This window comes from Lithobates pipiens, unplaced genomic scaffold, assembly GCF_037356315.1.
Source record: "Lithobates pipiens isolate NorthernLeopardFrog02 unplaced genomic scaffold, aLitPip1_a1.2 Scaffold_1, whole genome shotgun sequence".
Lineage (NCBI taxonomy): Eukaryota > Metazoa > Chordata > Amphibia > Anura > Ranidae > Lithobates > Lithobates pipiens.
The window spans coordinates 219142006-219165569 of NW_027507685.1; the positions used below are offsets into that span (position 1 = coordinate 219142006).

At 39.7% G+C, this 23564-nt stretch overlaps 1 protein-coding gene across 4 annotated transcripts in view; it reads left to right on the forward strand.

The window, feature by feature from the left end:
• The window catches only part of LOC143983320 (uncharacterized), a 78171-nt gene that overhangs the window by 25242 nt on the left and 29365 nt on the right, over nt 1-23564 (forward strand). For all 4 annotated transcript variants that reach the window (XM_077482880.1, XM_077482870.1, XM_077482887.1 and 1 more), the window contains 6 exons: nt 716-780; nt 4081-4167; nt 5829-5924; nt 9846-9898; nt 15298-15413; nt 19988-20037. In XM_077482880.1, coding sequence (XP_077339006.1) covers nt 716-780; nt 4081-4167; nt 5829-5924; nt 9846-9898; nt 15298-15413; nt 19988-20037 — 467 coding nt within the window. The remainder of the gene's footprint in view (nt 1-715; nt 781-4080; nt 4168-5828; nt 5925-9845; nt 9899-15297; nt 15414-19987; nt 20038-23564) is intronic.

Below are 23564 nucleotides of genomic sequence, written 5' to 3' on the forward strand. Positions count from 1 at the left end.
TGAATTTGGATCCGAAATTCGTAAACTAAATTTCATATTTCGTATGGAATTCGTATGCATAAAAATTTGTATTTAGGATTCGTACAAATGTACGAATTTTTGCAAATTCGTACAAATTTTTGATTCATACGAAATGAATTGCACATGTCTACCACCTAATCATTGTCTTACTTTGGTGAGCCAGTCCTGTGTCCTAGTATGTACTGTATGCGAGTACCTGTTAATTGTCCCGATTTTAGCAATTCCTGATTTTAATTCAGAAGAGTTAGCGCTTCAGACAATGTACAGGCATACGTACCCCACTTTTAAGTACACAACGGGGTTTATTTACTAAAGCTGGAAAGTGCAAAATCAGGCTCACTTCTGCATAGAAACCAATGAGCTTCCAGATTTTATTACCAAAACTTAATTGAACAAGCTGGGGTTAGAAGGTCATTTGTTTCTTTGCAGAAGTGAGCCTGATTTTGCACTTTCCAGCTTTAGTAAATAAACCCCATTGTGTACTTAAAAGTGGGGTATACCTGTCAATGTGGTTTGGTATACACACGGGAGTGGTTCAGAAGATCACGGGAAGGGTTTGAGCAAATCAGAGGTGTGATTTCTCTATTCAGTGTTTGCCTCTGAAAAATAATGTGTGCCAGTGGCTCTAATATAATGACCATGAAGTTTGTGTCGATGCAATCAGATTTTAAGCATGTCATTTATTCTCTTTAAGAGCCAATTATCCCGTTTTGGTGAAAATGCCTCTGGAAGAACAAGACGGGTATTTAAGTTATAAAGGTAATGCAGCCTGAAAGGCAATAGCTTTAAGCCTGCATGTGAACAAAACTCAGGTAGCTTTCTAACTGAATTATTAATCAAACCCTTATACAAATGGAAGTTTTAGTAAATAAACCCCTTATTGTATGAGCAGGCATCTATAGGAGTTGGGTTAGGGACTCCGTAGGAGTCTAGTTTTAGTTATCCTGTTGCATGAACAGCTTTTAACAAAACTTTAATAAAGTCTTCTATTAAGGTTTCCCACAATGCGAACAAAGTACCAAACTGAAAATCCACAACTGAAGACTTCAGTCAAAATGTTCCCTGAATTCCATCTGCTACGGCTACTTTCACTGTTTTAATGGGTTCTAATAGTGATGTTATGCTAGTTTTGGAGTGGCTTTCTTTAGTTTGGAAGTTAATTGTAGAACAAGTGCTATAAAGCTGTCTTCTGTCTTTATTTTCTGTTCCAATATATCTACAAAAAATAAAGTTTCAGTTCCAAAGAAATACAGGATACATAGATGATCAAGATCCAAACATTTAACCGCTTGCATACCCACCCTATTCTGAAACTCCTCTCCTACTTTTAAAAATCATAATTTTTTTTGTTAGAAAATTATTTAGAACCCCCAAACATAAAATGGTGGTCATTGCAACTTTTTATGTCACACGGTATTTGCGCAACAATTTTTCAAAGCGTTTTTTTTTGGGGGGGAAAATGTATTAAAATATAACAAAACAGTAAAGTTAGCCCAATTGTTTTTGTATAATGTGAAAGTAAATAGATATCTAACATGTCACATTTTAAAATTGCGCACACTTGTGGAATGGCGTCAAACGTTGGTACTTAAAAATCTTCATAGGCGACGCTTTCAATTTTTTACAGGTTACCAGTTGAGAGTTACATATGCGTTTGCTTCTGTGTGCGAGCACGTAGGGACAGGGGCGCTTTAAATTATTATTATTTTTATTTTATTGTTTATTTTACCTTTCTTTTTACAATTATTTTTAATCCCTTTTATTGCTATTACAAGGAATGTAAACGTCCCTTGCAATAGGAGTAGTGCGTGACAGGTTCTCTTTATGGAGAGATCTCCATCTGGCTGCGGTGGGTTCCTTCTCCGGCTCGCCAATTGCACAGGCGAGCTGGTAAAAGCACTGGATGGAGGCGGGAGGTTTGTCCCCTCCCGCCGCCTGTAACAACGATCAAGCTGCTGAACTATGATTGTTCTTACGATGCACAGAATCACCGGCTGTAAAAGATGATATCTGAATGGGCATCATTCAGATATCCCCACTCAGAGTCTAGACCTCATATGACGTCTTTGGGTTGGAAGTGGTCTGGGAAACATTTTTTAATGAATGAAGTCTGCTCCGAATATAAACAGCACAGTGGCATGTTTAGTCACAACAAAAAAGCATGTAGTAAGAAGAAAAATGTTCTCTTTTAGTGAGGGCTTTACTCACTTACATTTTTCCCCAAACCCTGATGTCCCACAACCATTCCGGCAAACATATCCTTGCTGAATGTGTGTGCATGCATACTGCAGCTCTGTTCATTCCTATGTGTGCTCTGTATTCCAGCTGTCCAGTGGAGCATGGCTCGCTCATATGAATGAAGGGGGCTGTGGCACATGGGCACACTGTGTGGTGTCAGACAGTGCTGCGCAGTGATGATCGCTGGAAGGGGGAGCAAAGTAAATATTTAACATGGCAGGTAGCAACCAAAGTAGTTGTGGAATCGAGACAAGGACAAGTTCACCAAAAGAACTTTAAAACATAATGGGGTTGATGTATTAAAGGTAAACAGATTGTTCACTTTCCAAGGGAATTTTCACATAACAAGGGAATTTTCCCTTAGCATAGGGAATTTAGTCAATTCATTTTGCAAAGAACACCTAATCACATGCAATAAACTCATTCACTAAGCTAAGCCTATGTTCTTTTAATAAATTAACCCCAATGCATTTAATGTTTCAGGTTCTTAACCCTATCTTGACTAAGCCTATTTTTGACATTTGGTGTTTACAAGTTAAAATCCGTATTTTTTGCTAGAAAATGACTTAGAACCCCCAATCATTTTATATATATATATATATATATATATATATATATATTTTTTTTTAGCAGAGAATATAGAGAATAAAATGGTAATTGTTTCAATATTTTATGTCATACGGTATTTGTGCAGTGGTGTTTTAAACGCAACTTTTTGGGAAAAGGGACACTTTCATGAATTTTAAAAAATGAAACAGTAAAATGAGCCCAGTTTTTTTGTATAATGTGAAAGCTGATGTTACGTTGAGTAAATAGATACCAAATATGTCACGCTTTATAATTGTATGTACTCGTGGAATGACGACAAATTGCAGTACCTAAAAATCTCCATATGCGATGCTTTAAAAAATTGTCACATGTGTGATTTGAACACCGTTTACATATGCGGGCGCGACTTCTGTATGCGTTTTCTTTGCTGCGCGAGCTTGCGGCAACGGGGCGCTTTAAAAAAAATCTTATTTATATTATATTATTTATTTTAAAATGAATACATTTTATTGCTTTTTATTGCTGTCACAAGGAATGTAAACATCCCTTGTGACAGTAATAGGTGGTGACAGGTACTCTTTATGGAGGGATCGGGTGTCTAAAAGACCTCCAGTCCTTCCTTTGCACTTCCTTTGCACTTCAAAGTATTCAGATCGCCGTTTTTGGCGATTCTGAATACTAAATTGGCAACCGAGTAAACGGGAAGTGACGTCATGACGTTGCTTCCGTGTTTACAATTAGGAGACTGGAATGAAGCCACTTACGGCTTCATTCCAGTCTGCCCCTAGCTGCCAGAAGCGGTGGATGGTTGGCCCCCCTCTCGCTCCTCTGGTATAACAGCCGAGCAACTTTTAGCCGCATCGGTTGTTATTGCTGGAAAGCCGAACGCCGGCTCTAAAAAACAGTACTGGGATGATGCCTGCAGCTGCGGGCATCATCCCGGTATAACCCCCGAAAGCCGAGTAGGCACATCTGCGTACGCTCGGCGGCAAGGGGTTAAAGAAAAAAAAATCACTGATTATCACTTTCAACAAACTATAATGCATTTTTATTATTCAACTGATCCCACATTAACATTAAACAACATGAAATAGTAAACAGTGAATCCATCTGCTAAAGTTATGGTACAAGATGAATAACTACTAGACAATGGGCTAGCCACCCACAAACTGTATGTAACTTTTTGGACATCGCCAATACTGTCCTATATAAAAGTCTCTGCATTTCTTTGTCTAACAAAATCTTTCATCCTCCTTTTATCTCTTGATTTAGGAAGTGATAAGGCAATTTTTCGCCATTTTAGCAAAGACTGTGCTGTGTTTGCATCAGAATCCCTTGGAGATTCCCTCTTTCTTTGTTGTAAGTTCTATTACTTAAATCATATATCAAAGCAAAATTAAAAAAAAAAATTTTTTTTAGTACATTTCTGAAATGCATGCACATTTCTGAAATGCATGCACATTTCTGAAATGCATGCACATTTCCCCTTGTTTTATCCCTTTGAACATGATGCAGTTACAGAAAAATAACTTTTGATGCTCCTGAAATGTAGTGTGCTCCTACCTTTCTCTTTGACATGACAGCACAGAAAGAGTGTTCATTGTGTCCCCCAAATGTCAGTGCAGGTAACAGACTCATGTACCATGTACATATGGACACTCCATCCTCAGTGCAGTTGAGCTTCCTCCTGACATTGTAGTTGTCACACAGAATTTTCGAATTTCCGAATTTCGAATTTTCGGATCTCCGAATTTCGAATTTCGGATTTCCGAATTTCTGCTTTCTGCTTTCCAAATTTCGCATTTTTGGATTTCCGAAGTTCGGATTTTCAGAATTCCGAATTTCCAAATTTTTTTCAAGGGTATTCTCTTTGCATTTACTATTTATTGAACAGATACAACAAAACTTTTCCAATGTTGTATTTAGCAGATGAATTGGGGGCTAATAAAAAAAGTATATTTATATATTTAGCATTTACATACACCTTAAGAGAACTTAATGAATATACGGTATATATATATTTATAGATCTATATATATAGCTATATATATATATATATATATATATATATATATATATATATACTGTATATGATATATTGTAAAGCTACCTCTTTAGTTGTGCCCACAGAATGGAAGAAAGTCCTTCTACTGCTTTCACACTGCAATACTTTGCTCTCTTGTGATCCCTGCAATCAACTGCCAAGCTCTTTTTTGAGCTCCATGCACGCTGGAGCTCAAAAAAGCTTTTTCTGGATGCCAGATTGCTGGCAGAAAACACTGGTTGAAAAATGTGCTTTTAACAGAGTTTTGTACTAGCTTTTATGTGCGTTTATGCAGTTTTTAGCGTTTATGGGCGTTTTTAATAAAAATACACAGAGGACTCTCCAAAAATCCCGAAATGCATTCCCAAATTCCCACAATGCATTGAAAAAATAGAACGCCGAACATTAATTAACGTGCGTTTATGCGCGTTTAGCTTTTCTTGCGTTTTTTGTGGTAAAAAAAAAATGGCACTTTGAATGCGATTTTATGGCATTTAGAGAACACCCCATAAACTCCACTGCTGATAAAAGCTAAAAAAAAGTCCATGTGTGCAGGGACACATAGGATAACATAGAGAGGAGTTTATGGGCTGTTAAAAAAATTGCCCAAACTCCAAAAAACGGACATTTATGAGCTTCAGTGTGCATGGAGCCTTAGTTTTTATGACCAAATAAAAGTATAGTATGGGACCTTCAATCCCAGAGCAGCTGCGAACATTACCTACCATTTCATATGTGATTTGGTGCGTAGCAGTGTAGGTTTGTAATAGTACATTGGGGTGCCATTCAACATGAATCGCACTGCAACTTCCTGCATGGTGGTGCATGTATTACTAGGCATTGCAATAAGTGTGAATCCGACCTTAAGGACAAGTCTCTTTTTTTTCCATCTCCTACAACAGTATATTAAGCATACCATATATGCTGTCTGCTGCCAGTATCGATATTTTGTTCTCTACTTTTTATCTTATCACAGGTCGCACAGCTATCCATTCCTCTGAAGCTATGAGCATGTTTGCACAGTGTGCTCTCCATCTCAATCACACCTTCATCTTTTTTAGAAGAGAACCCGGTAACTGCCATTATATATTCTCAATCCATAATTAATGTTAAACATTAAACATGAAAAAAAAAATGGGAACTGTTTTCCTGTCAAAGGATTTGCATTTCTGACCATCCAGTTTTGACATTTTCACAGCTCTTCCACACAGCAAAACCCTGTCTACCCTGGCAGGAGGCCTGATTTTTCTCTGCTTCAGTTACTACTTATAGACTACCTTCTCACCCCAAATCTCTCACTGGATAGTGAAAGGAGAAGCAGTAGACTGATGAGCTCATCCCTATGACACTCTGCTTTCCACCTACCAGCCCTACTGCAACATGACTGATTGGCTCCTACTTGCAATAATAAAGAAAAAAAATATCTGCTGCACATTGTTTTACTCCTACGCAGCCTGTCCCACCTCTCCTCTTCAGCACTCCATCTATTGGTCACAATCTGACATCTTTACATACAATGCAGGACCAGTAGTCCTGCAGAGTAGAATTCAGGCTGTCAGGAGTGCAAAGGATAAATGGTCCCCCAGACGAAAAGGAACATTTAACCCTTGTAGTGTGGAGGGAGCCCCACTGCAAGACTAGCTTTAAATTTTCACTAGAACTCACCTTTAAACATAGTTTACACTATATCTAGTCTTGAAAAAGAACATAAACAATGTCCAGATAATTCTAACTTATTACAAAAACTCAACAACAAAAGGAATAAGCTTAGGACAATTTTATTAACGAACCATGACAAATACCTCAAATGACTGAAATGCAATTATTACTCCCAAAATTACAGGACAGGCAAATTGATGGCCTCTGTACTAAGTCACCGCCAAAGAACACAAAAAATTGATAGACTAATTCATCATAAATCTGGGAAAGCATTAATAAACCCACAAGAAATAGCAGATGCTTTCTCAGATTATTATGGAGATTTATACAATTTAAAAAATTTAAAAAATGACAAGGATACTATCCAACCAACATTAAAAGACATTACAGTATTCTTAGACAAAGTGAACATACCCAAAATCATCTCTAATACACTTGACGCACTAAATCAACCCATATCGTTAATGGAAACCCAGAAAGTTATAAAAGACCTTCCGCTGCATAAATCACCAGGTAATGACGGTCTATCCAGCGAATATTACAAAATATTCATTAATATTTTAGCTCCGCACTTAACAAACCTGTTCAAATGCATAGCTACAGCAAAATGTTGCCCGAAAGAACTATTAGAAGCGGTAATAATTACTCTCCCGAAATCTGACAAAGACTTTACTTCACCTTTAAACTATCGACCAATCTTGTTGCTCAATTCGGACAATAAAATTTATGCTAAAATATTGGCCAATCATTTGTTAGAAATAACTCCTTACCTGGTCGACTCTGATCAAGTAGGCTTTGTTAAGGGTCGTCAAGCCCCGGACAGCAGAAGGATGATCAATTTGATTAACTACGTTGAGAACACACAAACGCCTGCTCTGCTCCTAGGTCTGGATACAGAGAAGGCATTCAATAGAGTGCACTGGAACTATATCTCCAGGACTCTTAAGAAGTTTGGATTTTCAGGATTTATCCATGAAGCAATTATGCTACTATATACACAACCATCAGCAAAAGTTTCCTCCTCAGGAATGTTGTCTAACACTTTTAACCTCACAAACGGCACCAGACAGGGTTGCCCACTCTCACCCATTATATTTCCTTTGGTAATTGAACCCTTAGCAGAAACCATTAGGTCCAATGAAAATATTTCAGGAATAAAGATAGGTGATAGAATACATAAAATTGGGCTATTTGCCGATGACATCATTCTATCTTTAACTAATCCCAACACGTCCCTGCACGTGCTACAATCAATACTTAACTCCTTTAGAAAAGTATCTTATTACAAAATTAACAATAGGAAAAGCTTTGCCCTACCTATGAATATATATAATGATACCTCGACCATCCTAAAAAATTATATAATTATAATTAGGATGCATCTTTGTTTACCTATCTAGGCATCAACTTTACATTTCCCTAAAAAAAAAACTATATGCAGCAAATTTTCCTAAGTTATTAGACTTGATTTCTAAATATTTTCAAAATATAAAACAAACACACCTATCCTGGATAGGCAAAGTTGCAGCATTTAAAATGCAAACCCTACCCAAAATACTCTACCTTTTTAGAGCCATACCTATTCCAATACCTTCAAACTTAATCAAGATTCTAAATACTAAATTGAGAAACCTGGTCTAGAATAACAAAAACCAAGGGTAGCGTTCTCTATTTTAACATCTTCTAAAAACAAAGGGGGTATTAACTTACCTGATATGCATAAATACTACTACGCAACACTTTTGGATCAAATGAAATACTGGTTCTTCCCAAATGACGATAAGCTGTGGTTATCCATTGAAAGAGAAATAACCAAGAGAAATGATTTATTTGCCCTGTCGGTGGCTCACATGGATATTCCCTAAGGTCAAAGTTCCTAAATTGCTTTCTATTAAAGTTACCCTGTTAGCATGGAAGTTTCTTGTCTCCAACTTCCATGCTCTAGGGCATTTACAAAAGATCCCTATACCACTCAGAGCCCTTGACTACTGTAGAGGCCGACTCTTGATGAACAAATGGATTGCTGAGGGCTTTAACTTTTACATACACCTTCCCTCGGGATACAAAGCCACGATTGATGATAAGTTAAATAAGCTTAACCATCTGCAAAGCTTTAATCCACATCAAGATTTTGAAATTCCATCTTTAATTTGGTCACACCTCACCATTAACAAACCTGTAAACCATAAAAGTATAGCTTTCTTCTATAAAGCTTTTTCTCAGTATCCTAAATATGAGAAAAACCCTAATATGTATAAATGAGAAAAAGATTTAGGAGAATCCTTTTCGGACGAATGTTGGTACAATGCTATGAGAATAAACCAAACTGCAACATCTTGCTTAGAGCATTGGGACAACTCCCAGAAAATATTGAATAGATGGTACCTAACTACTTACAAATTAGCTAAAATATATCCATCTACATCACCACTATGCCGGCGTTGTACGGATCAAGTTGGTTCCTTATTTCACATTTTATGGAGTTGTAAAAATCTGACCATTTTCTGGAACTCGATATCCACCTTTATTGCCTCTCTCACTGGCAACTTTTTAAAACTATCACCTGCTATGGCCCTTTTAGGAATCAACCTTGACACGTTCCCATTTCAATACAGAATATTAGTGGTGAATATTTTTATAGCAGCTAGACTTACCATAACGAACATGTGTAAATCAATTGAGACCCCTAACCTGTGTGATGTCATTCTTAGAGTCAACACCCAGACGTACTATGAATTACTGTTAGCACTTAAAAATTATAACTTGATTCACTTTAAGAAGCACTGGCATGTATGGATCATACATCCTAAAGCATCTACAGTACTGAAAGACTTGTACGCTTAGTCTTAACTACCACTAGGTAGCCTGTTGGTATCGCTTATTCCTTGTAGAGACTTATGCTGCTTTCAATTCCTGATTGGTTTGATTCACTAGAATACATTGATATACTAGACAACATCCTGTTCTCTCTTTTTTAAACATAGAATAGACCTGTTCACAGTTTGCTCCCCTAGGGGTGAATTGGTTTATTCTTGGAGGTTTACTAGCTAGAAACTCAATGTAAAGATATGAAATTGAAGGATTATTCACGATTATTATACTGACTTAATGTATTTATCAAACATGCATTCGCTATACTATGTACCTGTAATGGTGTGAATCCTGTTATACTTTTCTTAATGTCTTAATTTGTTATTTTATGTTCTGATAACTAAATAAACATAACTTACACTGACTGTACCCAATGAGCAATTCATCACTGCCCCCAATCAATGCATTTAATGTAAAAATATTTGAGAAACTTCTATTAAATAATACAATTATTTTTCTCCAGCCTCTTCCTGCTTAGACATCCCACCAATAGTGACATCTCCAAATCTGCAGAAGGTAAGACTTCATCATAATTAATAATGTATGAAACTTCATTTTGATTGCTGTTAAAATCTACGGCATGCCTTGTCAGAGACAGAGAAATCAAAAATGATTAAAGGTATTGTAAATTCACAAGTTTTTTTTTTATCTTAATGCATTCTATGCATTAAGATAAAAAGCCTTATGTGTGCAACAGCCCCCCTCAGCCCCCCTAATACTTACCTGAACCCCACCTCTGTCCAGCGATGTCCATAAGTGTCTCGGCCATCAGAGACTCACCCTCCTGATTGGCTGAGACACAGCAGTGGCGCCATTGGCTCCCACTGCTGTCAATTAAACTCGGTCCGCCAATCAGGAGAGAGATGGGGACAGGGCCAGCCCGCGGATCTGTGTCTGAATGCATACACGGAGCTGCGACTCAGCTCAGGTGCCCCCCAGCAAGCACTCAACAGGAGGGAGGGGCCAGGAGCACAGAAGAGGGACCTGAAAGAAGAAGGATCTGGGCTGCTCTGTGCAAATCCACTACAAAGAACAGGCAAGTATAACTTGTTTTTTTAAAAGACTAGACTTTACAATAAATTTAACTACTTTAGCCCTGGAAGGTTTTACCCCCTTCCTGACCAGAGCACTTTTACAATTTGGCACTTTGCTGTTTTAACTGGTAATTGCGCAGTCATGCAATGCTGTAAACAAACAAAATTTGTGTCCTTTTTTCCCACAAATAGAGCTTTCTTTTGGTGGTATTTGATCACCTCTACGGTTTTTATTTTTTGTGATCTAAACGGTAAAAGACCGAATTTAAAAAAAAAAGGATATTTTGAAGTAGTTTTCGAGGGGCCACATGTTGTACTCCGTCATCAGAGCTATCTGTGAGGGTGCCGCTGCTGTCTACAGGTTCGTATTCTGAGCCTGAATCTGACAGATGAGTGACTTCCTCCTCACTATCTGTCATGCTCTGAAACGTGTAGGTCTCCTCATTACTGTACCTTCATTTGGACATTTGGGCCTCTACATTTACTGGTACAACTAGTGAGACTCACAAGAACAAAGAGCACCTGACTGCTTCAAACGCTACCAAAAAAACTGTTAGCATTCGCAGGGATCAGGCCTGACTCTGCAAATGCTACAGCTATGTGTTTAGTGTGTTGTAACTGACAGTGATCGATTAATACTGCACTTGGGTGGGCTGGGCGGAGGGGCTAAACACAGGTGCTATATGGTATCTGGGCTGATCCCGCTAACGCTGCATTTTTGGGAACCTTAAACTATTGGGGACGCTAATATAGTTCTGATCAGATCAAAGACATCAATCCGTATAGACACTATACTACTAAGGGCGGTGTATGGTTCGTGCATGGGTGTTAGCGATACTGGCCCTAATCTGATGCTGTCTGGGGTGACGCAGACCCTAACTGACGCTAAAACCTTACTGATATCACCCACCGAGTGATCGGGGGGTTAAACCTTTTATTAGGTCATGTACGGCGGATGCCCTGACACTATCAAAAAATAACTAACTAACCAACGTCACCCGTGACACTAATACGGTGATCACTGGTGACAGGGGGTGATCAATGGGTTAATCCTTTATTAGGGTTTAGTGGGGTACCCTAAAGCTACCTGGGCCTACCACTAACTGCTCTAATGCTGATTAGTGTCACAAATGACACCAGTACAGTGATCAAAGAAAAATATGAACACTGCACTGGGTGACACACTGACAGGGAGTAAATGGGTTAACTGGGGGGGGGGGGGGAACGGGGGGTGATCAGGGGGTGAAATGTGTGCCTATGTGTACTGTGCCAGTGTAGTGTTGGTGCAACTCACCTGAGGATGTCCTCTCTCCTCTCTCTGGAATGGAAAAGAATTCCAGAGAGGGAGATGACATCACTTCCCCTGTCTGTGTTTACACTTACAGACAGGGGAAGCATTTAATTTGTCAGGACCGATCAGCAGGTCCAGGCCAGAAATCATTTGTCTGGGCCTGGAGACTGATCGGTTCTGAAACTAATCTGATCGTCCCGGCCGCCATACAGCTATGTCGTTTCGCCCACCCGTGCCATTCTACCGCAGTAAAACTGCGGTGGCTGGTCGGGAAGTGGTTAAATGTTGACCTTCAGATTTTATAACAATGCATTACATTTCTTTGGGGATAAAAATTATGGTATTTAAACACATATGTGTAAATCAGAACTTCAATTTTCAATGCTCATGGGTTTTCTTCTTTAAAAGTAACAACAATCTCACCGTATAGCTATGACTTATTAATACAGGGAATTCCTATTAGTTAGCTCTTCTGAAAGCAGATATAATAATATAATAATAAACGTTATTTTATATAACGCCTTTAAAGGTGGCTTCTCAAAGCTCTTTACAAGGAATCACAAGGATTACACAGGTTACATGATAGCATAAAAGAAAAGGGACAATTAAATTAAATGTTGTCTAAAGAAAAGCGTTTTTAGATTTGATTTGAATGAGTTTAGAGAAGATGACTCTCTGATGTTCTTTGAAAGTGAATTTCAGAGTTTTTCAACATAGCAGGAGGAGGCTCTGTCTCCCATCGAGTGTCGGTGAGTAGGGGGGGATACACAGCAAACCAGAATTTGAGGACAGGTTATTATGAGGAGGGGGGGGGGGGGTGAGTCGATAGTGGTTGCCAAGCCATGCAGAGCCTTATAGGTGAGCAAGAGGATCTTAAAGTCTATGTGAAGCCTGACAGGTAGCCAGTGCAAGAACTCCAGGATAAGGGTAATATGAACACTTGTACAAGACCTAGTCAAGATTCTGGCTGCAAAATTTGGAACACATTGAAGTCAATTAATAGTGGATTTAAATACACCAGCGAGTAGAGCATTGCAGTAGTTAAGTCAAGAGAACACAAATGAATGGATCAGCTATTCAACTACAGTGTATGATAGCATAAATAGAAAAATCAGTGCTACTACCCATACAACACATAGATAGCAGAGCCCCCAGGTGCTCGATCCACAGTCGCTGGCTGAGTAGAGTAATGTGGAAAGAATGATCTGCACTCCGTTTGTTGCTCTTAAAATGTCTTCATTTTATTGAAAAGCCACAGTGAACAAACACAGATTATGTCAGTTTACGCGTTTCAGCCTATAAGGCCTTAGTCATAACCACTATTATGTGTATGATAGCATAGAACGCAGCGAGCAATGTTTCTCAAGTGGAAAAAAAAGATGTTCTGAAAACATTTTGTACATGTGATTCAAAGGTTCATTTTGCATCAAAGGTTTTAGGTTCTAGGTTTTTCAGTTTAGACTGAAGCTCAAGAACAGTGACATCTATGTATACGCTATTAGTGCCAATAAGCATGACTTCAGTCTTGTCACAGTTTAATCAAAGGAAATTATGGGCCACCCACGTGTTTATTAGACACGTACGAATACAAAATACAAATTGTTATGCATACAAATTTTGTAAGCCCTTGTACACACGGTCGGACATTCCGACAACAAAATCCGTCGGATTTTGTCCAACGGATTTTGTCCGAAACTGGTGTTGCATACACACACGGTCGGACAAAGTTGTCGGAAAATCCGATCGTTCGTAACGTGATGACGTTATTTCGTTACGACTTGCCTACGTTCAGGCTAGTAGCCAATAGCTTTGGTCTTGTAATTTGATCTGAGCATGCGTGCCACTTTGTCCCATCGGATGTTGTCGGAAAATTATATAGCCCAGCTCTAAAACTTTGTTGGTAGGATATTCCGACGGAAACAGTCCGATGGAGCCCACACATGGTCGGATTATCTGACAACTCGGAATGTGCGACCGTGTGTACAAGGGCTAAGAAACGAAAGATACGAACTTCGGATTCAAATTCCGTTACAACAGAATCGGATAGAATGTTCATTAACTACGCTTATTTGTTTTGATGAAGTTAAAAACCCCAGGAAGACAGCACAGCACAGGGATGGTGGGAGCCCCTCATAATGATAAATTCATCATAAGGAAAATTTGTAATTGTTACAAAAAGATAACGAACCTACAAGTTAAAAACCCAGGAAGTCAGCACAGCACAGGGATATTGGGAGCCCATCATAACGAACATTCGTGATTGTTACAAAAAATTTACGAATCTAACGAAAATTTGTATTTCATACGAATCCGAATAAAATTTCAGACAGGAATTACGAAATATGAATTAATTTTAATACGAAATGGAACGGAACAAAACAAAACAATTTGTTTGATGGCACACATGTCTAGTTTTTTTTTTTTTTTAAACATCAAAAAGTTTATTAGAAAACATGCAAAATGTTTATATCATTTGCATATCTAGAGAATAAAAAAAGAAAACCAAGTCATAAATGCTATAAAAGTGCATTCAACATGTTCTAATGATAATTATATCACTGGTTTCCGGCTGTAACAGTGTCCTATAAGTGTGAGATATCCTGAATTAAACTTTCATTCCATAACTAATGCTTGTTCAGTTTTTTCTTTTTTCCTTTTTTTTTTTTTTTGTGAAACATTGTATCTCCATATATATAGAAAGAGGAAAGGGAAAGAGTAGAGAAAGAGAAGAGAAAAAAAAGGGGGTAGGTAAAAAAAAAAAAAAGCAGGTGAGAAGAATACTTTTAGAAAAGATATCTATAGAATAGGGCGATTACGGTTACGGTAACTTCCAGTATATCACGGCGTAACTTTCATTCAGTGCATAGTATTAAAATGTATGTCTAGTTTTTATGTCACAAATACAGTTAGATAGAAGCGAGGACGTCAAAGTAGAATCCAGTTTAGTGTGGATGAACTGCATATCTGAGCTATCAAATGGCAAGGGAAAATTTACTGCAACGTTTATGCAATAGGATAATTTACAGTTATGTCTTCATGCTACTAGTAAGTTTGTTTATTGGGAACACAGCAGTCAGGAAAATCTCTCCAAAAATCATGAATATTACATTATTTAGAATGTAAGCTCTATGAGCAGGGCCCTCCTGTCCCTTCTGTATTGAACTGTACTGTAATTGTGCTGCCCCCACGCTACATTGTAAAGCACTGTGTAAACTGTTGGCGCTATATAAATCGTGTATAATAATAGTTTTCCAATATTTTCATATAATAGAGAGGAAACACTACAATTGTTACACAAAGGGTCTTTTTATCAATGTTGTCACCCAAGATTCATGCAACTTTCACCCAAGAGTTACCCATTTCCTCATATGATTCCATTTGAAGTTAGAGTAACAAACTTAAGGGTCCTAGAAGACTCGCACAATCTTTACCCAGGTCTTAATTTTTTTAATTGAATTAGAACAACGGGAGAATCTTGGGTAAAAGCTATGTGAATCTTGGGTCAACATCTTCAGAAAATAGGCTTTGAGATATTTGTTGAATGTGTTACTAACACGGGTCCCTTTATCCTCTTAATCGTCTTCATCCAGTTATCAGGTAAATGGAAGGTGGTGGGATCTGCTACGTTTATTTCTGAAGAGCACTCTCCAACAGAAATTGAGTTCACTGTGGAAGGGGAACATGTGATTCTCTCATCGTATAAGGGGTAAGCAAATTTGTATTGCTATAACAATGAATAAATTTTCAAGTAGACAGGAGAACTTATTTATTCTTTGCTGTTAAATTCCAACTATAGATATTTTTTTTATTTTTAAATACATGGGGTAATGTAGCTTCTATTTAGTTTTTTCTTGCTTCCAGTGACCCTGATGAGGTATAATCTTTCTGTATTCCCATGGAGAATCCATTATGGAGCTGGTGACCCCTTCACCACCTCTCAATGAGTTCTCCAAAGGAACACGTGTAGGATGCATTCCGGAGAGGAGTAACAGGGAGTTCAGGTCAAAGGAATGCCCTTATTTTTAATGTGACAGAAAGTGAGTGTGAATCTACCCGGAGAAACCAAAAATGAACAGAGGCTCTAACCATTCCTCTTCTATGTTTCACCTGATATGTATCTAGTGTAGGAGCAGTGATAGCCCTCCAGTGGTCAGATGGGCTGCCGTTTCACTGCATTCTTGACTTATAGTGGGGTTGTGGACAGATGCACACCAACCATTTTAGAGTCAAAATTTGGAGTTTATTTGCCACCATAAACTCAGGGAGAAAAGGTTAGGGCACAGGACACCCAAAGAATACAGCAGGCTCCAGGAAATACTCACAGAATTTACAGGTAAATGGACCTTTAAGCCAGACCGGCAGCCTATGATTTTTGAGTACTTAACTATAAATTGCTCCCCCTTAGTGAGACACCAGACACCCTATGAGGTCCAAGGCAAATTCCAGCTTCTTGGGCATCTCCAGCCTAAGTTCCCCCCTGGTGGTCCTTCCCAGGAATGACTCCATTATTTCTGAGAAAACCACCTCCAGCATGGTAGTGTACAGAAAAGAGATTTCATCTTCAATTATGGAAAGGTTTTTTCACAGTAAGAGCTGGGAACATGTGGAATAGACTCCCTCAACTAATAATTTTTCCTTAGGCTGACTACAGCCTAGTAGCACTAGATTTAACCACTTAAGGACCAGGCCTCTTTTTCAGACTTGGTGTTTACATGTTTAAAACAGTTTTTTTTGTTAGAAAATTACTTAGAACCCCCAAACATTTTATATTGTTTTTTTTCTAACACCCTAGAGAATAAAATGGCGGTCATTGAAATACTTTTTTTCACACCGTATTTGCGCAGCGGTCTTACAAGCGCACTTTTTTTGGAAAAAATTCACTTTTTTGAATAAAAAAATAAGACAACAGTAAAATTAGCCCAATTTTTTTTATATTGTGAAAGATAATGGTACGCCGAGTAAATTGATACCTAACATGTCATGCTTCAAAATTGTGCCCGCTCGTGGAATGGCGTCAAACTTTTAGCCTCAAAAATCTCCATAATCGACATTTAAAAAATTCTACAGGTTGCATTTTTTGCGTTACAGAGGAGGTCTAGGGCTAGAATTATTGCTCTCGCTCTACCGATCGCGGCGATACCTCACATGTGTGGTTTTACCACCGTTTTCATATGCAGGCGCTACTCACGTATGCGCTCGCTTCTGTGCGCAAGCTCGTCGTCACGGGGTGTTTTTAAAAAAAAAAAATTTTTCTTATTTATTTTAATTGATTTTATTTATTTTTACACTGTTTTAAAAAAAAATGGATCACTTTTATTCCTATTACAAGGAATGTAAACATCCCTTGTAATAAAAAAAAGCATGACAGGTCCTCTTAAATATGAGATCTGGGGTCAAAAAGTCCTCAGATCTCATATTTGGGCTAAAATGCAAAAAAAAAAAAAAAAAAAAAGAAAGAAAATCTGACATTTAAAAAAAATATACCTTTAAGAGGTATGGGCGGAAGTGAAGTTTTGACGTCGCTTCCGCCCTCCTATGGTAGACGAGTTGGGGCCGTCTTAGCCTCACTTGTCTCTATGCCCAGCAGATGAAAGGACCCGATCGCCTCCACCGCTACCGACGGCTCCGGTAAGCGGCGGAATGTGCGGGAGGACGGCGGGAGGGGGGGTGGCACCTCTCCCGCCGCCGATAGCGGTTATCTTGCAGGGAATCCGCCGCGGAGACCACCGTTATCGTACAGCCGACCGCCACCTGAAGAGATGGATATCTCGGTTGTGGCAGCAGCTGCTGCCGTTACCGAGATATCCCTCTTCAAAAATAGGACGTACATCGTCGTGCGGCGGTCGGCAAGTGGTTAAAGATTTACTTCTGTTTATGGCAAGGTGGCTACACTAGTATCTATCTGTATCATTGTTAAAGGGAAACTATAACATGTTTATAAATTATACAGTATGGTATATGTGTAATGGATCTATCTTAAAAAGTAGCCTAGCCATAAGAAAAAATGCAGAAGTTTTCAGCTTCAGATGTCCTGCAGAAAATTTCCTGTTTATCATGCTTATTCTGTGACTTCAAGACTTTTTCAGCCACTTTGTCGCTACCTGTCCTAATAAGTCGAGAAACGTCAAGAGTCTATTGCAGTTGGGGTCTGCTTCTATAGACCATACTGTGTCTGTTTCCCTCAGAGATGGCTTATTTTTTCCTGCACAACTTAGTTCTGCCAAGTTCTCTCACCACCTTTCTGCTTTCATTGATTCTGGTACTGCTAGCAATTTTATTGATAGGGACCCAGCACATCGTCTACAGATTTCGGTGACTAAGGTGCACAGACCCTTCTCAGTTTTAGTCGTTCATAATTCTCCCTTGTCCATGGGCCTGGTGACCTTGTGCACGGTACCCATTACTCTGACCATTGGGGAATCGCATAAGGAGACAATCAGCTTCTACGCGATCTCATCTCCTGCTTATCCCCTTATCTTAGGGTATCCCTGGCTTGAACTGCACAACCCGCACATAGACTGGGCTGCAGAAGAGATTGGATCCTGGTCCCAGACCTGCATCCAGAATTGCATTAAAACCGCTGACCAGTTGCCCATGTATAACTCTTGTGTGGCCAGTACTAGTCACATGCCTTTTTTCCAGTCCTATTCAGATCCTGTTGATGACAACCTTTCCAAATGTGACTACAGTTTGCATAACCATGTGTCTTTACATGACTCTCTTAGAGCAAAAGACGCTGACAAGTTTATTGAATTCTCTACAGGTCATCTCTCCAGCCCATTGCCACAGCCTGAATCCTCTCATCCTAGAAGCTAAATGTATCTGTTGCCTTGCACCCTATATGGAAACTTCCTTTAAGTTCCCAGAAGTCATGCGTCCTGAATTACCCCTTTCCTCTGCCCGTCACTGAACTCCCTTGGATGAACAGCCAGACTAACTTGGCTGCAAGTTCCACATTCGCTATGTCTGGTGATGCGATTCAGACAGTTACTATGCCTGGCGATGCAATTGAGACAGTCGCTGCACCTTACAATGCGATTCAGACAGTCACTACACCTGGCAATGCGGCCCAGTCAGCCACTGCATCATTTATGCCAGTCCAGCCCATGCCCGTTGAGCTTCCTGCTTCTTCCTATTATGGACTTTCTGTTGATGTGATTCAGACAGTCGCTACACCTACTGATGTGTCCCAGTCAGCCACTGCATCAAGTATGTCAGTCCAGCCCATGCCCATTGAACTTCCTGCTTTTTCTTATTCAGGACTTTCTATAACCTGGCCTCACCCTACTTCTCTAACCGGTCTAAGAAGTTCAATCCACCCTTAAGCTGAACTGCCTCATTCGACCAGGTGGGGCTATCAATCCTTTTTTCAGGGCTCTCTGCACCCTGCTCATGTTTTAGCTGTCCAGCTTGACCCCTGTGACACGTCCCCTGCTAATATCATGGATCCACGGACCTTTGCTGATGGTCCTATGCTGAATGTCTTTTAAGGGTCTGGGGACCCCTCCTCGGGGGGGGGGGGGTAATGTCATGATCACTTAGTGCCCCTGTTCCTCATTCCAGCACCCGGTTTTCGTGACAATTATACTCACAAAATTACAATATCATCAAAGCTCATCACCCAGCACAGCACCGTCCAGTCCACATTACATCATACCTTGTGGCAGGAGGTGAAGATTCAATAGGCTAACGTGTTTCGAGGACTAGCCTCTTCCTCATTATGCACTAGTGAGCCCTTTCTTTCTTTTTGTGGTTCCAGTTGTTCCAGACTTCCCCAGATGTATGAGGGCAGCAAGACTAGACTTATCCACATTAAGCCAGGATAAAGACTTAGCCTACTTATTCTGAGAACTGGAGAATTTGTGTTTGTGACAATTTGCTTTTAAATGCAAACACTGTAGGTACCTGAATTTGACTGGATATCAGCATCTTGCATTATAGCTCAAACTGGGAAGAGAAAGAAATACCACAAAGTGTCCTTCACTTGTACTGCAGCACAAGGAACATGCTGACAGGAGGAGTGAGTAGAGGAACAGAGAGATGAGCTCATCAGTCTGCTGCTTCTCCTTTCACTGTCCAGTCACAGGCTGGGGGAGGGAAAAGACCTAGAAGTGTTATTGAAATGCAGTAGAGAAAAATCAGCTCCCTTATATGTATTTCAATTGTGTATTATCTGTTTGCTTGGGGTTCCGCTTTAAATAACAGTTGTGAAATTTTGTGTCAGCAGCTGGTTTTGAGAAAGAACAACATTTATCTGATATTGTAATTTAAACTCAACAGCATTAAAACTACATGGGAGAAGCGATTTGACGGCTTCTATGACATAAAAGGTAAGAAAAATTATTGATAAATTATTATATTTCTGAGCAGATATATTGAGTGGGTATTAATAGGGGAACTTACTTTACAGACCAGGGACTGCATAAAATAAATAAAATGTGACAAGGACTCTATCCTGTCACTGTGCTGTGAACTTTTTCATGCATTCCCTGCTGCATTGTGGAAGTCTCAAACCCCACTGCTGCCAAAAGAAAGTGGCAGCAGTGCTCTCAGCCTCACCCTGGGCATAGATTTTCTAGTTCACAGTACAGCAATCTAAGCACCAGTAGGCTGAGAATGGTCATCACTGGGGTCAAACTACCACTATGTGCATGCGCTGTACATCTGCTGTAGTAATTTTGACTACTAAGAAATATGTGCGAATTTAGCTGCCACACCAGACAGGAATATATCAGAGTTTAAAGTGCCGCTGTGCAGCTCTGATGAATGGCCTTTGCAGGAGGGGCTGAGATCTCCCTCTGACATCAGCTAAGGAGATCACATGGCTGCTCAGCCCCTTCTGCAGTAGCCCTAGAAACCGGCCGAGAGTCACATGACCGGCCTGAAGATCGCACTAAATCTGTATTTACAAGCCTCCTTTTCATAAAATAATAATAGTGTGCTATGCCTGCCTATAATACAGTGCTGGCAGTGATCATTTATAATTTTTTATTTTACAAATAACAGTGGGGGGGGGGGGGGGTCAGATGGACAGAGACAGAGGCACATACACAAATCTGACAGGCAGGGAGGAGGGGGTGAGGGGGAGAGAGGAGAGCAGAGCAGGCTGCAGATGATGGAGCAGCCCTTCCTTCTCAATGCTGGCCGCTCAGCTATTGGCTAATTGCCAGCTCCTTTCTCTCCAAAGTGACTCACCTGTTGATGATATCATGTTCGTCAGTCCTGCCTACTTAAGCCGTCCAGCCCAGATGATCTCTGCCTTCACCTTGGTCACATCTCTAGAGACGCTCTCCTGTGTTCCTGTTAAAGACTTGCTTGGCTGGCATTCCTTCTGGCTCCAGATCCCGCTTGCTGTTCTACTATGCTCATCTCTGGCTCTCTGACATTTTGGCTTGTCTGACTATCCATTCCTGTTCCTGAACTCTGGTTGTGTTTTGATTACGTTTACTCTGTTTACCTTTTTATTATTATAATTAAACAAGTGAGATTTAACTGCACTTCTGTCTCAGTCTGATTTATGGTTTCTGACAGGGACGTACACTGACCTCGGTGGTCAGGGCTCAGCAGCCCTAGTTATCGTGGTCAGTGCAGAGAGGGGGACACAGGAAGTGGCAGGAACAAGCAGGTTTTTTTTTTTTTTTTTTTTACACAGCACAAGCACTGTGCTGTTTAATCTGCTTTAACAAACATTAAAGAGGCAAGAATTCTTTAATTCTTGAATAAAGCATTTTGAGATTTAGATTAATGATTTTAAAGTATGATTTTAGAGAAAAGAAAAAAGGTGCAAGACAATATTTACAAAAAACATATTACAAAAAGAAAAGTTCAAAATGCTTAGCATAGTTTGCCTGGTCTTTGGTTTCGGCAGAGTCGAATTGGCTGTAGAGTAATTGATGTAATAAGGTAATTGTCTCCGTGGAATGACCCCTAGCAATGCTTGATAATTTGGGTGGTAAAATGAGAGCTCATAAGCTGCAGATGCAACCAACTTTTCAGGTCCCTAAGGAGGGCTTTTACAGAAATTACATGAACAATGAAAAGGTCTGAGGGGTTATAAATGTATTTATTTCATAACAGAGGTTATGGATTGAGTTTGAGAGTTTAGGATGTATGAAAAGTTTCAGGTTAGGTAGAGCCAGACTTACTTTGGGGTTTATTAGATAGTTATCACCACGAGCACAGCTGGCACAGTTGGTCCCTTATTAGTTTTAAAGAGTTTTATTGAATTTTCAAAGAGACCAGTATCAACAAATGTGTGGTGAACAAGTAAGTCATCAACTCAGAACAATCTGTTCCTGAAGGATCAAACGGAAACAAAGTTATGGATAACAAGCTATACCAGTGTTTCTCCAACTTTTTTGACTTTCGGCGCACCAAAACAATATAAAAATTTTCATGGCACACCTGAAAAGATTTAACAATTTTTGTGGTGAAGAACTTATTTATTTTTACATATATTTAATTTTAAATTTAATGTGAAGGATGTGCCTGCTTTCGAGAGCAAATGAGATTAAAGCGAGGTTTCAAAGTCGACAAACAGAACAAACAAATGGAACGGACTCTATTATTTTAATATAATTACAGCGATCAAGTTCTCCTGAGATCTCGCAAAAGTCTTGCGTTACAAAAGAGACCAATGACTGACAGAATGACAAAGATTGCATTTTTATACATGGTACTTTTTAAATTTTGCGACATTGATTTACCATCTAATTTTTCTATTTGTTCAAGGTTTAAAAACGCTAGCAATTTTAAATATTTTTCAAAACTCCCACGACACACGTCCAAATTGGGACCAATTAGTAATTTTCACTCCCCGGTGTCATGTGACTCGTTAGTGTTACAAGGTTTGAGGTGTGAATGGGGAGCAGGTGTGTTAAATTTAGTGTTATCGCTCTCACTATATCATACTGGTTACTGGAAGTTCAACATGGCACCTCATGGCAAAGAACTCTCTGAGGAACTGAAAAAAAGAATTGTTGCTCTACATAAATATGACCTAAGCTATAAGAAGATTGCCAAGACCCTGAAACTGAGCTGCAGCACGGTGGCCAAAACCATACAGCAGTTTAACAGGACAGGTTCCACTCAGAACAGGCCTCGCCATGGTCAACCAAAGAAGTTGAGTGCACATGCTCAGCGTTATATCCAGAGGTTGTCTTTGGGAAATAGACATATGAGTGCTGCCAGCATTGCTGCAGAGGGTGAAAGGTTGGGAGGGTCAGCCTATCAGTGCTCAGACCATATGCCACACACTGCATCAAATTGGTCTGCATGGCTGTCTTCCTAGAAGTTGTCAGTACTAGAATCCCTTTAGGACCCAGCACAACTCACCTGACACAGCCTGTGTCTGGGAAACAACAGTGATTGGCCTGCTCACGTTTAAATCACCTGTATCAGCATTCAGTCAGCGCTCGTGTTAGAGTTCACTCGTGTTTGATCCAGCTGATATTTGCTCTGTGACTTTCGTGTTTGACCCGGCTTGTTTGACCCTCCGTACTTGCTTCTGATTCTGTACCGTTTGGATTCTGATCTACCTGTGTATGACCCAGCTTGCCTAGACTACGCTTTGCCTGATTCTACTAGTACCCTCATCTGCAGCAGTGAACCACAAGGTCCAGCAATCATCTATCCTCATCTACAGCAGTGAACTACAAGGTCCAGCAATCATCTATCCTCACCTACAGCAGTGAACTACAAGGTCCAGCAATCATCTACCTTCGTCTGCAGCGGTGTACTACAAGTCTCAGCTGACCTGCTCTGCTTAGACCTGCTCATGGTATGTGCTTTGAACTCTTTGTATAATCAGCACACCTGAACTGTTACTTGTTATCTGCACCTAGCCTGACATTAACAC